Source organism: Cnephaeus nilssonii (assembly GCF_951640355.1).
Source record: "Cnephaeus nilssonii genome assembly, chromosome: 16".
NCBI lineage: Eukaryota > Metazoa > Chordata > Mammalia > Chiroptera > Vespertilionidae > Cnephaeus > Cnephaeus nilssonii.
The window spans coordinates 5,707,061-5,724,307 of NC_137087.1; the positions used below are offsets into that span (position 1 = coordinate 5,707,061).

A 17,247-nucleotide genomic window follows, 5' to 3' on the forward strand; every position below is an offset into this window, starting at 1 on the left:
CAGATTTCTGCACCAGTGGAGTCCCTCATTCTGGCCTGCGTAATCTGGGATCCCTCGGGGGATATCAGAGAGCTGGTTTCGGCCCGATCCCCCAAGCCAGGCCGAGGGACTCCACCGATGTACGATCAGGGCTGGGAAGGGACCGCGGGAGGGCTCCAAGGCGTCTTGCCCAGTTCCAATCGGCCAGACCCCAGCAGCAAGCTAACCTACCGGTTGGAGCATCTGCCCTCTGGTGGTCAGTGCGCGTCATAGTGACTTGTTAAACGGCCGGACACTTAACATATTAGGCTTTTATTATATAGGATAATCTCATTTCATTTTAGTACTTGTAAAAGCATAAAGAATTGAGAGAACATTTAAATGACAGGCAGCATATACATATTAAGTACACATCTACATTACAAATACTGTTGGTTTATGTACTTTATTTCATTCAGCCTTCAAGACCCCAAAGGAGGGATTTTATGTACACTTTACAAATGAGGGAACTAAAATTCAGAAAAATTAAATGATACAAGGTTATAAATCTATTGTATTAAAAAGGTAATACTTGAAGCCACATTTATCAATAACTGGAGGGCATGGTTTCCCCAGCATCCTATATGCCCTTTGGCCAGGAACAGGGACTTTTCTGGCTACAGAGGTCAGGGCAGTTTTGTAGAAGAGGTGACATTTGAGCTGAGCCTTGAAGACTGAGTAGTGTTTTAATAGATGGGTCTTAAACCTGACTAAAGCGATGCCATTTTAGTTGTCCCTGGAAAACTCTCCCACATTCTAAGAAAAAATTGTATATTATATCTGTTTATGGGTAAAAATTTTAACTACAGTTTCAGATGCCCATTTTGTTTTGCTGTAAACATATATTTGTTTAAATCATTTTCGTAGCTTCCTATGACATTTTGGTTATTTTTTAAATGTTTTGTTTTGTTAAATCCTTGATTACAAATGCAATTTTCCAAATTATAATATAGATCCTGTTGAAAATATAAATTGGTTTCAACAGCTTTTATTTAGAATTTACTTGTAGCAAAGCTATGTTGTAAATGCTTTAATAGCACAGCTAATTGGCTTGTATTGATAAACAGTAGTAGTGTAACTTAGTGCTCAGGTGGGATTGGAAAGTCCATGATTTGGGTGTTCCACAGGCAGCACACTGTCCTGGGGAGTGGCACATGCTCGGTGTGCTGGGTGTTTGAGTAAGCTTAGTAAGCTCATTAGACAGAGCAGTTGTATTTGTTCTTAATTGTTAAGTGGAAAACTTGGATCCTCGATGACTTAACTGTGGTTACAAGAGAAGTCAGTGGAAAGGACAGGATGTCAGGTTTCTGGACGTGTTCTGGATTCTCATTGCTTGCATAGAAGAGCCTTAGTAAGCTGTTATTAAAATACTCTATTCTTGGTTATATACAGAGAAAAAAGGAACAGTCTTTGACGTAAAAATATCAGATGATTACAATATCATTTCTATTTGATTTTAAAAAATGAATCAATCATTATCAAATTAAGAAATTTGGACAAAGGAAATTTGAATCAAAAATAGAAGCAAGAAAAAACATATATGGTGGAACCCTTTTATGAACTGAACTAGAGGCCTGGTGCACGAAATTCGTGCACGGAGGGGCGTTGTCCCTCAGCTCAGCCTGTACCCTATCCAATCTGGGACTCCTGGAGGGATGTCCGACTGCCCGTTTAGGCCCGATCCCCAGGCCTAAACGGGCAGTCGGACATCCCTCTCACAATCCAGGACTGCTGGCTCCCAACTGCTTGCCTGCCTGCCTTCCTGATTGCCCCTAACCGCTTCTGCCTGCCAGCCTGATCACCCCCTAACCACTCTGCTGCCAGCCTGTTTGCCCCCAACTTCCCTCCTCTGCCGGCCTGGTCATCCCTAACTGCCCTCTCCTGCAGGGTTGATCACCTCCAACTGCCCTCTCTTACAGGCCTGGTCCCTCTCAACTGCCCTCCCTTGCAGGCCTGGTGCCTCCCAACTGCCCTCTCCTGCTGGCCATCTTGTGGTGGCCATCTTGTGTCCACATGGAGGCAGCTATATTGTGTGTTGCAGTGATGATCAATCTGCATATTACTCTTTTATTAGATAGGATAGAAGCCTGGTACAAGGGTGGGGGCCAGCTGGTTTGCCCTGAAGGGTGGGGTTCCCTTGGGGCATGGGGCAGCCTGAGCAAGGGGCCTGTGGTGGTTTGCAGGCTGGCCATACCCCCTGGCAACCCAAGAGGAGGTCCTGGTATCTGGAATTTATTTTCCTTCTACAATTGAAACTTTGTAGCCTGGAGTGGAGCCAAGCCTGGTGCTCCCTCCTCGGCCGGCAGCCATTTCTGTTGGGGTTATAATTGAAACTTTGTAGCTTAAGCGGGTGGGCCCAGCCAGGGTGTGCGGAAAGCTTTGCTTCCCCTGTTGCCACCGGCAACCCTGGCCTGCTCTCTCAAGCTCTGTTCTGCCGCCATTTCTGTTTCGATTTGTTTACCTTCTGTAATTGAAACTTTGTAGCTTGAGTGGAGGCTTAGGCCTGGCAAGGGCAGGCGGAAGGCTTGGCTTCCTCTGTTACCTAGGAAACCTTGCTCTCTGTGGCTGTAGCCATCTTGTTTGGGTTAATTTGCATACTCGCTCTAATTGGATGGTGGGCGTGGCTTGTGGGTGTGTTGGAGGTATGGTCAATTTGCATATTTGTCTATTATTAGGTAGGATGTTTCAGTACAAGTCTTCGAAGCTAACCATTGTATTTGTATACTCTTCAGTCACAACCAGCAAATCCAATAGTGTCGTATGGATTGAACTTTTTTAAAAGTATAGTACTAGGTGTACCGGTTAATAATGTGGATTTTTTTCAATAGTCGGAGTTACACATATGTTGATATATATGCGATTTGATATGTATACTGTTTCGTTGTATTGACAATAAGCTTCAAAACTTCATATGTCAAATTTGCTGAAGGTGTTAACATCATAGATATTTTTACATTTAAAAATGTCAAATTTCTTGCCAAAAAAAAGAGCATTTGCGGGAAGTTTTAATTTATTACTTTATTTTGAAGAAAAGTGCTGCTGAATACTTCCAGAAGCTTATGGTGACATGCTCCATCTCAAGATACTTGTGAACGCTGGTTTAAACGCTTTAAAAGTGATGATTTCGATGTGAAAGACAAAGACGTTCAGGTCAACCGAAAAAGTTTGAAGACCAACAATTACAAGCATTATTGGATGAAGATGCTTGTCAAACTAAAAAACAACTTGCAGAAAGATTAAACGTTGCTCAGCAAACAATTTCGTTTACAAGCAAAGGGAAAGATTTTAAAGGGAGGAAATGGGTGCCACATCAACTGAACGAAAGACAAAACCTAAAAGTCATCAGTAAAATGTTGCTTCAACGGCACGAAAGAAAGTCCTTTTTGCATCGAATTGTGACTGGCGATAAAAAGTGGATTTTATTTTGAGAATCCCAAATGCACAAAATCATGGGTTGATCCAGGTCAACCATCAACATCGACTGCAAGGCCAAATCGCTTCGGAAAGAAGACAATGCTCTGCATTTGGTGGGATCAGGAAGGTGTGGTGTATTATGAGCTTCTAAAAACAGGTGAAACTGTTAATACTGATCGTGACCAACAACAAATAATAAATTTGAACCACGCTTTGGTCATGAAACCACCAGAATGGGCCCGAAGAAACAACGAAGTAATTTTGCTTCATGATAACGCACCATCACACACTTCAAAACCAGGTAAAGACACGTTAAAAGATCTTGCCTGGGAAGTATGAACCCACCCGCTGTATTCACCAGACCTCGCTCCTTCAGATTACCACTTGCACCGATCGATGGCACATGCACTTTCTGAGCAGCACTTCAAAACGTACGAAGAAGTGGAAAATTGGGTCTCTGAATGGTTTGCCTCAAAACAAGGAAAGTTCTATTGGGACGGTATCCACAAATTACCTGCAAAATGGGGAAATGTATAGCTAGTGATGGGCATTACTTTGAATAAAGCACTTTTGATGTTTCTCTTGAAATTACTGTGTTTTCTTTGATGACAAAATCCGCATTATTAACCGGACACCTCGTATCTTCATTTCACTCTGGCTGGGATTCTCATGGACCTTTTTTGGGTCTAAAAGGTTATTGCAGTTCTCCTTCTCTCCTGTCAAGGCCTGCAGTACTCAGTCTGCTTTCCTTTTTCCTGTTGCACCTCTAGTCACCTGCTATCTCTGTGGTTCCTTTCCTTCCTGTCTCCCAGTCCCCGCCCCAGCACCCTAAAGATTTGCCTACTCCTACCCTCCTGGCTACTGCCTTGTTGCATTTGAAGACAAGCTCTCAGAGGACCTTTTATATTTTAAGTTTTTATTGTTCATCATTAGAATGGAGGGATAATTTCAGACAGAGATTCTGTGTTCTGGAGCAGCAGTTTTAAACCTACTTAGTTTTTAGCATCTTTGGGTGCCTGGAACTGACTCCTAGAAATTTTGGAAACCATTGCTTTTATCTATAAATGTATTCTTAAGAATTTTTGTACAGCTTGCATGGTTTGGTATACTTAAATTTGGAATGACCCTTATTTAGTGATCATGAAGGGCAGTAAGTACTTACCAAGTGTATGAAATGAATCACCTGAAACACATTCCCTACCCCCAGTGTCATTGTCTCCACTCCTGGCCTTAAGAGGATTTTTTCTGTAGGTTAAGTACAGACAGCCCTCAGAAATATTGCGGGTTTGGTTCCAGACCACTGTAACAAAGGGAGTATTGCAATAAAACAAGTTGTAATCTTTGTGCCAATTGAGGGTCCTGCCTTCAATTTGTTAAAATAAAGTAAAAAAAAGTAACGTCCATGGAGTGCAATAAAGTAGTGTGCAATAACATGAGACGTGCCTGCATTCCTATTGTTTTTAAAATTCAGGAAATGCTTGGTAGGCTATACTTTTGGTAAAGGAAATAGTCTTCCCCAACTTTATCTGTTTAATAAATCCATATTTGCTTTTATCAAGTATTTATTAGAATAGAAATTACAAGACCTTAGTTTACAAGTCATATAACCTCAAGTAAATAGGAGCAAGCTAAAGACCCTTTCAATTGAAATGATTTCAGTCTTTGTCTTGGCTTTTGCTTAAAACAAGATGTACCAAAAGTATTGTCTGGACTTTACAGTGAGAAGATAATCATAAATCACTATTTTTAGGGCAGTAGTTTTTACCTTTTTGAGTCATACTTCACTTTGAGATCATCATTCCAACAAAATGCAAGACCGACAGTTTTGCATGTAGTATTGTAACTGAACAAAGAAACAGAAGTTCAGCTGCCTATAGCAATGACAGCTGAACTTGTAAGGTAGGTGCTGGTACAAAAGGAGAGGTTTTATTTAAGACTCACAAGACCTGGGAGAACGGTGCACTCATGTCTCAAAGACCATCCCCCTCTTCTCAGGGACAATCTCTCTTCCTGCTCAAGCCCACTATTCTTAGCAGGGATAGGGAGGGGAAGGCATTTTCCTGTCTATTCATCTTCCTAGCTTTTGTGTGCTCAGGAGCCCTGTCTCCATTCATATTACTAGCTTTTGACGGCTCGGGCACTGTCCATTCATAGTACCTGCTTTTGGTGCTCTCAGTGTAAGAATCTCCCCCTGAGCCATTTGGCCAATGGTGGAGACAGACGCTCCAGCGCTCCCTGTCTACAGTAACAAGTCCCCGCTTCAAAACTCTGGAGCCGTGTAATCTTACAGGGTAAATGGATGGAGGGCTCATCTGTCGTTTCTTCCTGCTGTCAAAGGGTGTATGTAGTCTTACCTATCGCCGGGTCCGGAGATTCTTGTTGTCCACCAAGGGAAGAAGGAGGTCAGGACGGAGAGAAGCCTTTACACGAGGGAGGAGGATTGCTGTCTTCAGAGGCAGAGTGTGTGGTGTCTAGAGGATGGCACTGCTGAGCAGGCGGAGCTGGGAGACGGCTTCAGATTTCAAGAGGCAGTGCTGCCAGGGGCTTCCAGAGGGAGACCTGTTGTGCAGACAGACAGTCACGTGCTCAGTGAGGGGTGTGCCTAGTATGCAGTGGGAATTGCAGTTAAATCAGAAACTGGAGAGGCTAACGTATTCCCATGATCTAATCCTGAGTGGGGTTTGGGGTGGCACACCCAACAACACAATACCAGTAAGTTTGCAGAGGAAGCCACTGTCTGGGAAATGTGGACAGAGATGTTCTCAGTCCAAGCATGAGCGAATAGTACAGCAATTGTCAAAAAATAATGAGAAAATAAAAAGTAACCTTGTCACTTAGCCATGGGCGGTGCTGTTCCTTTCCGAAAGAGGAACTTTAAATCTCCTTCAGCAGTGCAGGTCCAGCTTGCCATTGCAGTATCAGCAGCAGCACAGCCGGATCCGAGTCCTCCTCAGGTGGTGCCTGCTTTATCTGCGTGTGGTAGAGCCAAGGCTGGATTCCGTGAGCTTTAGGGAGGCGTGTGTTGTCAGCAGACATCGTAGGGACTGGTTCATTGCTCAGCTAACTGCTCTTCAGGATCTTGAGCCTCCCGGGTCGTTAGTAAGACTGGGCCTCCCAGCTGGAATGGGTGTAAAGCTCATCAGAGGGGTAGATAGACCTGCAATGAGCAAAGTTGTGCAAAGTTGTTGATGTTTGCCCTGAATGTTGTACATACTGTTTGATTTCTGATTCATGTTCTAAATCTAAAGGAGAAGGTTCTAAAACAGAAACTTGGAAGGGTCCCATATTTCAAAAGTTTAATTTAAGCCCACTTCGGAGTGCTACTCTCATCTGGAGCAAGGCAGTGGGGAGTGCGTGGTATTTACAGGCTTGGTTCTTTATAAATGAGGAGCCTTCAAATGTGGTCTAATTAGGTTCATGAAAGCATCCCTTTTAGGACCTGGTATGGTACAAATACCATAGTAGGTGCCCCAGAGTGAATTTCTCTGCTTCCTGTAAGATGTCACAGGTAGCTGCTATTGCCAGGAGGCATGGTAGCATCCCTTTGTCTTGTGATCTAGCTTCTTTGAGAAATAGGCTATGGCTTGAGGGGTATTTCCCAGGGTCTGGGTTAGTACCCCAAGTTCAATTCCTTGCTTTCATGAATGTAAAATTTGTAAGTTTTCTGTAAATTGGGCAGTCCTAATGCAGGAGCCAAAACTAGTTTTTCCTTTCAGGTGTCAGTGCTGCCTGACAGTCTCTTGTCCACTCAGGAGGTTCAGAGTCCAGTCCTTTCAAAGAATTAGACAGTGGTTTTGCTTTAAGGCCAAAGTTTAGGATCCAAATTCGGCAAAACCTCATAATCCCCAAGAATCCACGAAGCTGCCCCGGTTCTCCGGGATTTTTATTGTAGCAATGGCTGGTTTTCCATCAGCCATCAAGCTCTGAGTGCCCTGTTTCAATTTGAATCCCAGTTATGCCACCTCCTGCTTGTGAAACTGGGCCTTATGAGGCGATACTTTATATTCTCTTTTTGCCAAATGGTTCAAGACTGTGATGGTGTTGAGCAAACAGTCTTTGTAAGTATTACTAGCTAGTAGTAAGGCATCTACATATTGTAGAAGAATTCCCTATTTAAATTGAACATCTCTTCAACCTTTTCATAATATTTCCCAATATGAAATATTCTTAAATCCCTGTGGCCACACAGTCCAACAGTATTAGAGCATGGCTTTAGTTTCTGGGTATTGCTATCCAAAGGCAATTAATAGTTGAGCCTGTTCATCTGTTGGGATGCAGAAAAAAGCAGCCTTTGAGTCTAGGACTGAAAATCATTTGCTGTCCGTGGGCCCTGTGGTCATCAAAGTATAAGGTTGGGCACCGTAGGATGAATGTCCTGGACAACTTCATTTATGGTCCTACGGTCCTGTACAAATCGATATTCATCAGAGTGAGGCTTTTTCACTGACAGAATGGGGAGCACCTGTTTTTGTAATTGGTCACTCAAGTAGCCATCACCACAGCTGTTACAGGGGGTCTGGCATGGCTGGATTAATCCTGATTTTAACAATTTCTGCAATACTGGTTGAATTCCCTCTAAAGCTTCCGTTTTCAGGGGGTATTGCTTCTTCCATGGGATCCGTGCCCCTTCTTTAGGGTTAATTTCTATGGGTTGGATGTTAACTGCTCTACCCTGGGGTTCCATCAGCCCAAACAGCTCGATCAACCTGCTAGTAGATCTCGGGTGGGAAGACTTCACCTCCGGCTCCTGCTGGGCAAGTCAGGAGCACCTGGAACTGGAGAGCACGTTCCAGCAGAACTTTTATACAGAACTGCTGCTTCTCGGGGCAAGTTATTGGTGCGTGCAGTTTGCAAAGTAAAAGTTGGCCCACCATGGAACCAGGCAGTCTGGCATGTAGAGATAACTATGCGTAAGTTTTTGATTCTCAAGCTGGCATTCATTCTAGAGGTTGAAGGAACACCTGTTTTTGTAGTTGGTCACTCAAGTAACCATCACCGCAGCTGGACTTTCCTTGGTTAGTTTTGTACTTAGTGCTGAGTACCATATTTTCCGGCGTATAAGACGACTTTTTAACCAAGGAAAATCTTCTATACGCCCAGTCGTCTTATACGCCGGAAAATACAGTATGTAACTCCTGTATCTACAGTGATTCAGTTAGCTCAGTGGTCGGCAAACTGCAGCTCGTGAGCCACATGCGGCTCTTTGGCCCCTTGAGTGTGGCTCTTCCACAAAATACCACGTGCGGGCGCGCACGTACAGTGCGATTGAAACTTCGTGGCCCATGCGCAGAAGTCGGTTTTCGGCTCTCAAAAGAAATTTTAATCGTTGTACTCTTGACATTTGGCTCTGTTGACTAATGAGTTTGCGGACCACTGAGTTAGCTTGTTCCCCACAGTTAATATTAGCCAAGGCTCCTGCAGGGAAATACTAGTAGTAATAGGTCGGGAGGTGTCAAGGGGAGCCTCTGGGCCTCCTCATTCATCATCAGATTCGTCATTCCTTTCTAACATTTCCTGGTAAGGCTTTCTATCCTCTTTCTTTTTGAGTTCTGGGCAGTCCTTTCTTCAATGGCCTTCCTCTTTGCAGCAGGCACGTTGATGGACGCCTAGTGGATCTTGCCCTTTTCCTTTTGTGTCCCGCCTCTCCTTCTGATTTCCCACACTGTTTCTAAGAAAACATTGCCCTGCTTTAATTTCCTTGTTTCCAGGCATGGTAAACTTTAAAGGCTATGTCCACTGTCTGGGAGGGATTCATTCCCAATACCCCATCTAAACGTTCGCGCTTCCTTCTGCTATCTGGAGCACTTTGCCCGCCCCCCCCCCCCCCCCTCCCCGCCCAAAGTCATGTTTACCCTCCGGACATTTTCTGGTGCCTGTGGGTCATCTCAGTGTGCTTTTGGTAGGCCTAACAAATCCTTTCTTAAGCCCTTCTGATATGCACCTTCTGTAATGTTCCAGGGATGCTAGGTCCCCCCTGTGTGCTTCCCAGTTGGGCTCTGTCAAGGGAATCATCCCAGCTGGGTTGGGGGTCCCATTGGGATTCTCTTAATGCAGACGATGAACCTTTTCATTAGCTCTATCTATAACTAGCTGCCTTTCATCGGTCGTTAGCAGGATGTTAAGGAGAGCCTGTACATCTGCCCAGTTTGGATGGTGAGTGACAAAAAATGGAGGTAATAAGATCTGCCATTTTCTGAGGATTCTCCCCATATGAGGGGCTGAAAATTTTCCAATTCAGTAAATCTGAGGTTGAAAATGGAGTGTGGGCCCAATAGTGACTAGCAGGCTGGCCTTCCTGGCTTATTCCGTCTATAGGGTGTTGCCTCAAAGGGAATTGTCATTCTCTGGATGGGGGTGCTCCCTGGCCAAATTGGGTTCCCTGCCAGGTCTTCAAGGGGGAGACCATCCCTTCATCATACAGGGGTGGGGATGTCATCCCCCGGATGTGCACCTATCTCAAGGGCATCCAGCAACTGGGATAGTGGTGGGGGAATTCTCCTGCTGCTAATCCTGGGTCCCCTGGGTTCAGGGCATTAAAGAAACTTAGCTCCTAATTTCTCTTTTTTTCCTGTGTCTTACTATTTTGAAGCCAATTCCCTTCTCTGAGTCATTAGGTTCCCCCCCCCCCCCTGCCCCCAACCCGCGCTTTTTTTTGTTGCCAAATTATTATTGTGTAAAGACATAAACATCTGGAGGTAAGGGTTTTCATCCCATTTCTCTGACTTTGGCAGAACAATTGCAACTGTATGATGGTGTAGTAATTTAGGGAACTATTTAGGGGCCATTTTTTTTCCCATAGTCTAAAGTATATATAGGCCAAGCAGTATTACAGTAGAAAACCAACTCCTCCTTAGTCATTGGATCATAGCTGTACATGAATTAATGTCTAAAATTTGGCCCAGTTGGCTTCATTCAGGAGTTGAAACAGAACGACCCCTGATGGCACGAAAGTACAAAGCCAAAACTGTAATTATAGCAAGACTCCAGACAAAATGGGAACATATAAACAAAACTTGGGCCCATAATTCCATTAATCCAAACAAACAAAAGCAAGTCCTAAGGTCTTACTAGTATACTCTGCCAAATGATACCACAACCAGTCCTAACTGAACCCAGATGGCATAAAGCCCAAGTGGCAGGAAGAAAAGAACCCCCCCAATGTGCAGGCCAGTGTGACTTACCCAGTCTTGGAATTCATCTGCTCCCCCAAAACCAGTTTCCTTTCACCAGCCTGCATTTTAGGTGACTGATGCATTGAGAGGAAGTGCAGGGAAATTCTCCAAGAAAACCTCTTGACTTTGGCAGAACAATTACAACTGTATGATGGTGTAGTAATTTAGGGAACTATTTAGGGGCCATTTTTTTCCCCATAGTCTAAAGTATATATAGGCCAAGCAGTATTACAGTAGAAAACCAACTCCTCAGTTGGCTCAGGTTTGGCTCAGTGGATAGAGCGTCGGCCTGCAGACTGAAGGGTCCCAGGTTCGATTCTGATCAAGGGCATGTACCTTGGTTGCAGGCACATCCCCAGTTGGGGGTGTGCAGGAGGCAGCTGATTGATGTTTCTCTCTTATCGATGTTTCTAACTCTCTATCCCTCTCCCTTCCTCTCTGTAAAAAAGTCAATAATATATATATATATATATATATATTTTTTAAAAAGCAGAAAATCTCTTGGCAGCTGCTGGGAAATCCCCACAGGGGTTGGGGTCAGCCTGCCACAGGCAGCTGGGGCCCCTACCCAGGCCCTCCAGGACTTGTGAAGGTCCATGCTGTCCCACCAGAGTTGCCAAAAACTAACCGAACAAAAAAGCAGAGGTTCGGCTGCCTACTGCAATGAAAGCCAAACTCAGGAGACAGGAACTGGTGCAAAAGAAAAGAGGTTTTATTCAGGAGCCGCACTGCCTGAGAGAACGGCGAACTCCCATCTCAGAGACCATCTCTCTTCCTACTCAAGCCTGTGGTTCTTTTAGGGATAGGAAGGGGAGGGATTTTTTTTTTCTATTAAATTACCTTGTTATCTTTTGGTGCCCTATCCATTTATCTTCCCAGCCTTTCGGCTGCTTGGATCCTGTCTATTCATATTTCCAGCTTTTGGCGGCTCGGGCCCTGTCCATTCATCTTCCTAGCTTTTGGCACCTTCAGGCCTTCTCCATTCGTACTTCTGTCTTTTGGCGTGCTCAGTGTAAGAATCTCCCCCTGCACCATCTTGGGCAGTGGGGGAGACTCCCTGGTGCTCCCTTACTGTCCACGATAGCATTATCAGTGTTCTCACACAGCCTGAGCCCATTTATGAATCTTGCAATAGGACCATTTCTAAGTGTGCCTTGGACTTAGCAATTCTTATCTTGAACTGAAAACAAATTTGTGGAAAGGACAGGACACTGGGTTTCAAGACATGTTCAGTTCTCACCTCATAAATTGTAATGAAAAGAGTTCATAAATTAGTGTTGTTCTGAATTTCACTTGTGATTATTTTTAGTGGGCCTTTTAAAGCCAAGAGAAAAGTCATTGACCACTGGAGGTGGCCAATATAGTACAAGTGACTGGGTCTGCAACTCTGTCTGCAACTGATTTGCTGTTTTGTTTCTCATAGCACAGGTGCAGCAGTGATCAATGGCTCTCAGCATCCATCGTCATCGCCGTCTGTCAACGATGTATCTTCAATGTCAACAGATCCAACTTTGGCCTCGGATACCGACAGCAGTCTAGAAGCATCAGCTGGACCTCTGGGCTGCTGTAGATGACTACTTGGGCCTGGGGGGTGGGAAGGGAGGGATGGGGAGTTGTTTAGTCATTGATAGAACTACTTTGAGAACTAAGTCAGTGGTCTTATTTTGAGTGATTTTTCAAAAATGTAGAATTCATTTTGTAGTAAAGTAGTTTATTTTTTTTAATTTCAAGTGATGTAATTTAAAACTTAAGTTGTTTTAAAACAGCAACAAAACTGTATTGTATTTTTGCTGTAATTAACTGTATAATGTAAACCTAATTATTTTATCATGGTTTAAATTTTTTGCATATTTGCTTTATCTTATGCTGCTGATTTTTTTACTGAATTTGTAAGATTTTGTTTATCAAAGCAACTATTATGTGGTGACTTGCCTATATCATGAATTATTTAAGATTTTTATAGTTTTTTTTTAATTAGAAATTATTTCAAATGTTTTGTTCATGATGCTATCCTTCAGGGTTATGTGCTTATCAATGAAATAACCACAGAGGAGTGAGGGAAAGTAACCTGTAGCCAGTTATATTCAGGAATAACTACTGTAAATGATGAACGTGTTTTAAAAAAAAACCTCCAATATTGCTACTTGCCAATCCTAATTTAGTGACAACTATTGATAGTAACCCTACATGAATTTTGGCAAAAGCCCCATCATCTAAATGGCAGAATAACTCGGAGCATGTTTTGAAGATGCTGGGCGTCCACCACCACCCTTCTACTCTCCCCTCCCCCCACCCAGCAAAAGTCAAGTGAAAAGAATATGGTGTTTCCTGCAAGTCTGTGGCATGCTCAGACCTCACCACATAAAGCCAAAAGGATACTTCATGAGGAATACATTTCACTGCAGGTGAGCAGATGGTTCACCTCTCCCAGCTGTGAGCCTGCTCTTGTACACACTGAGCTGAGCTCCTCAGGTTGCAGGCCCAGTGATGGATGGTCTGGAGCTGGTCCTTCCTCTCGCAGCGGGGCCTTGGACCTTCCGGTTTCCTGCTGGAGTGGCAGTCAGTTGAGCACCAGCCAGGGTGCTTCTGGCCATTTGATTCTACCTGTAGCAAAATCATGTCTATACTAGCTGTCGGGAGGTTCCAAAGCCTACTGAGATTTCTGTAGGTGATGTATCCAAGGAGCAATATACCGTTCATCTGAAAATAGTAGCACACAGCCATATATAAGGTATCATTTCCCAAGGACTGTTTCTCCACACTGAGCAGAGCAGGCATAAATGGTGATTATTTAGTCTGAGACTTTCATTTTTTATATCTGATTTTCAGTAAAACCGCAATGTGGATGTTGAGTAGTGTAAGAATGGTGCTGCTCCTGACAAGTGATGTAACTGTTTACATTTTATACCTGCAGAATTATTTCTCTACGGCGGGATTTTTCTTAAGTAAAATGTCATTGAAGTCTCATCTCTGAATGCATTGTCTGTGATGCCCCAGGACCTTTTGTTATGTTTGGAGCAGAGGGGTTTCATGTCATGAACTAGGAGGTGCACACTTAGATACGTGGCAAGGTTCTAGCAGAAAGCTCATTGGAGTTAGTGACCAACAGGAGCAAGCACTGGTGCAGCTCAACGCAGGTCTCAAAGCTCGCCTGGCATGTTATTTGTATATTTAGTGCAAAATTCCTTTGAGTGATCATTGTTACTGTGCAATATTTAGGATTAAAATACATTAGCCTTTTTATATACTTTGAAATAGCAAGTTTGTTTTTGATGGTTTAAAGTCATGATTTCCGGTCTCTTTAGAAGTTGTCAACCTTTTATCAGTCCCTTTTCTACTCATACAACATGGTGCATTAATTTCATTTAGCAACTTAGAGTTTTGAGACTGTAACACCTTGACTTGTAGAAACAGGATTGGATGTGCGGAGATGTTTAAGCGTGAGTGTGTCCTTTGTCTATGAGTTTGACAGTAAACTAGCTCTATTTTCTAGGGTAGACCATTTCACTTTGCACTTTAACAACTGACATGCTTTCAGAAGCTCCCATAGTTTAGGTTTGATTGCTAACAAGCCATCTCTATTGATACAGATGTTGGTTAAGCAAGAAAACCAGGTGTTGTTACTGTATCATTTGTTGTAAATGCCAGCTCCCACTTGCCAACCAGCATGTTTCAGTTGATCCAGAGAAAATGAACTCATTAGTTAATGGAGACAAAAATGCTTAAATTCTATCTTGAAAACAATGTCTGTCTGTTAAATGTGTGTGCCTAGGTTTTTAAAATGCAGTGTCTAAATACAGCGTTCCCCTTAAATTTGTTAAGGTAAAGATATACATGTTCACTTTATTTTTAAAACTTTTTGAACCTTTAAAATATCTTAAACATTTGTGTTTGTTTGTTTTTTAACAGAAATTACAAATAAGATTTCTTTCCGGCAATGCTTAATGTAAAGCCACCTTGCTTATTTAAACTTTGGTTTTTCAATTTTATACACTTAATGTACCATCTTCTTACTGTCAGAGAGTTATTTTGACCAAGATCTATTACTCAACTTTATAGGTTAGAAAAGAGACACTAATTCTAATTCTCTCTACATATTTCTTCCGGCTTACTATTCTGTTACCCTCTAATGTGTATTGATCATTTGTAAAGTAATTGTTGGGATTGCTTGCTTACACTATACATACATCGAGCATCTCAGCCCGTTCCTACTGTTAGCTGAACGGTTCTCACTTTGCCGCGCACCCTCGGTGCCTGTGGTTCCTGGCACGCACTCTCCCAGGGGGGTAGAGGCACACGCATCACACCAGACTTCCCCAGAGAAATGAAGCCGCCACACAGCCCCTGACCGTCCAGAGAAGCAGTTGTGTGTAAGGCAGCCAGCTTCCCTCCATGCTCATCCTGCCGTGCTGTCCGAGAAGATGAAGGTGTCAGAGTGAAGTAGGCGGCAGGCCAGGGAGTTGCTCCGGGTACAGGTAGCATGGGTCACACCAACCAAAGCCTGCGCGTACTGAGGTGAAAGCATAGTCTGTTTTCAGAAATACGGCTGTAGTTTGTGAGTGTCCGTTGGTCGCATTAGCTGTAGAATGACCGCACGAAGCCCCAGGTTCCAGTAAACGCTCACGGGTAGAAGACAAACCACCATCCTGTCATTAGCAGCCTCTTCAATGTCAGCTCTGTCCTTTACGTGTTACTATAGAGTGTGTTTCTACTCCTCTCTCTTAGGCTTTTTCTGAATCAGGGAAAACTAATTTTCCTAATAGCAAGAAAGATGAAGGGGTAAAGGGCATTGAAGCAGAAATGTATAGTTTGGGGTATGATTAGAAAACTCATAAGGAACACAAGTCTTAATTTCAAACTAACTGCTCTTAGTTAAGTGCTCTTAGGAGAGTCTAGTAAGAGTAACACTTTCTGGTCATTTCTGGTTTAGTTCTCTTCATTACTGAAACTTAAGAACTATTACCTGTGGATTAGTTTTGCACAATGTTTTATTCTCACAATAACGTACAAATTAGGTTTGTATTGAACTACCTCACACTAATTTTCTATGCTTTCCCAAGTAAGCCGTAGCCCTTGCTGTTAGCTCTTTACTGGGTGTGAGTATAAGTGTGTGTTAAACACTTCATAGTCAGTGTTGACACAGTACCAGTAAGTATGTGAACTACATACCAGCATCAGTAAGAGAGACTCCATGTCAACCCTCCTGCTGTGTAGCTTCGAAATTGTTAGGTGTGCTTGTTGGACGTTATTGTTGTCTGTTTTTGCAAGTAGAAACCTGCTCGTGACATCAGTCCATCCTTTACATTTTACAAAAGGACTAAGTCTAAACTTTACGAAGAAATAAATTACTTTTGTAGGCCCGATATTTGGTATATTTTTGAGAAGCTCTTAAACTTTTAGCCGAATGATGAATTTAAATTGAACTAGCTGTCTACCTGGACTGTGACATCTATTTTCTCATTACAGTTTATCCTGTTAAGCAGGTGTTACCACCTGAAACCCAGATATGGTAACTGCCGTTTGCGTTCTCCCTGGACGACGCCACTCCTCGTTCCTCCCCCTGTTCCGTTCCCTCCTCTAGACAAACAAAACGGGGCACTTTGTAGGGAATGCTGAGATCATTGTGTGGTTTTTAATCATTCATGCCCTAGTCATTAAACATGCACCACTGGATGTAGACAATGTTATCTAGTATGTTCATTGGTTATAATATTTTAAATAAAAAAGAAAAAGTGGTATGAACATGATGAAATTAAGTGTTTTCATTGAAAATTATCTGAATTTTTGCTAAAAAGTTTTTCCGGGCAATTTTAAGATACCCTGTAGGTTGGGATGAAGGGTAACACTGGGGCAGGTTTCCTAGGTTCGGGTTCTATGTAGACTGAGGAGCCTAATCCATGCCCTGGTTTCCTGGTTTATCTAGTCTTACTTTTCTGGTGTTGGAAATCACTGCAGAAACTTTTTCTTTAAGGGAATTTGCTTCAACACCCTTCACCTAGTTCTTGGTAAGCATGCGAGAGAACAGCCATTGTGGCCACTTAGCGAAAATAAGTACTTAAAAAGCATCTCTTTCCAGACAAACCGGGGCTTCAGCTTGACCCGTACATTCCCACTGCCGACAGACATCGGGCAGGCTGCTTGGCGGGTCACCAGTTTTGGAGGCATTGTCTTCATTTAAAGGTATAGGAGCTTGTAGTTCGAGAGAATGAGGAGTGCTCTGCGCAGACCTCTGGTTGGGAGGGTCCTGGCAGGGGAAGCCAGGTGGGCTGGACCTGAGGCGGGGAAGGTGGTGACAGAAGCCTCAGGGCCCAGTTGACAGCAGGTCCTTCTCCCATGGGAATGGGAAGGGGCTCAGGTGCCTTCCGTCAGCACACTCACCAGTTAGCAGGCTGAGGGAGGTGCGGCCCTGGTGACTGGGCCGCAAGGAGAGCTTGTGCGGGAAGAATGCTTCCAACGTCCTTTCGGATTACAGACCAGTGTGAAGCCTGCAGGCACACTGCAATCTCGGATTACGGACCAGTGTGAAGCCTGCAGGCACACTGCAATCTCGGATTACGGACCATTGTGAAGCCTGCAGGCACACTGCAATCTCGGATTACGGACCAGTGTGAAGCCTGCAGGCACACTGCACATCTCGGGCGGG

General features: G+C 43.6%; 1 protein-coding gene across 5 annotated transcripts in view; it reads left to right on the forward strand.

The window, feature by feature from the left end:
- MAPK8 (mitogen-activated protein kinase 8) overlaps positions 1-16,312 on the forward strand; it is a 139,999-nt gene extending 123,687 nt beyond the window's left edge. For 2 of the 5 annotated variants that reach the window (XM_079793827.1, XM_079793829.1), the window contains one exon: positions 12,028-12,185. In XM_079793827.1, the coding sequence (XP_079649953.1) occupies positions 12,028-12,044 (17 nt within the window). In that variant the 3' untranslated portion in view covers positions 12,045-12,185. Of the gene's footprint in view, positions 1-3,047; positions 4,529-12,027 lie in introns of those variants that run through there. The other 3 variants (XM_079793826.1, XM_079793825.1, XM_079793828.1) reach the window with 3 other exon arrangements.
- The last annotated feature ends 935 nt before the right edge of the window (positions 16,313-17,247 follow it).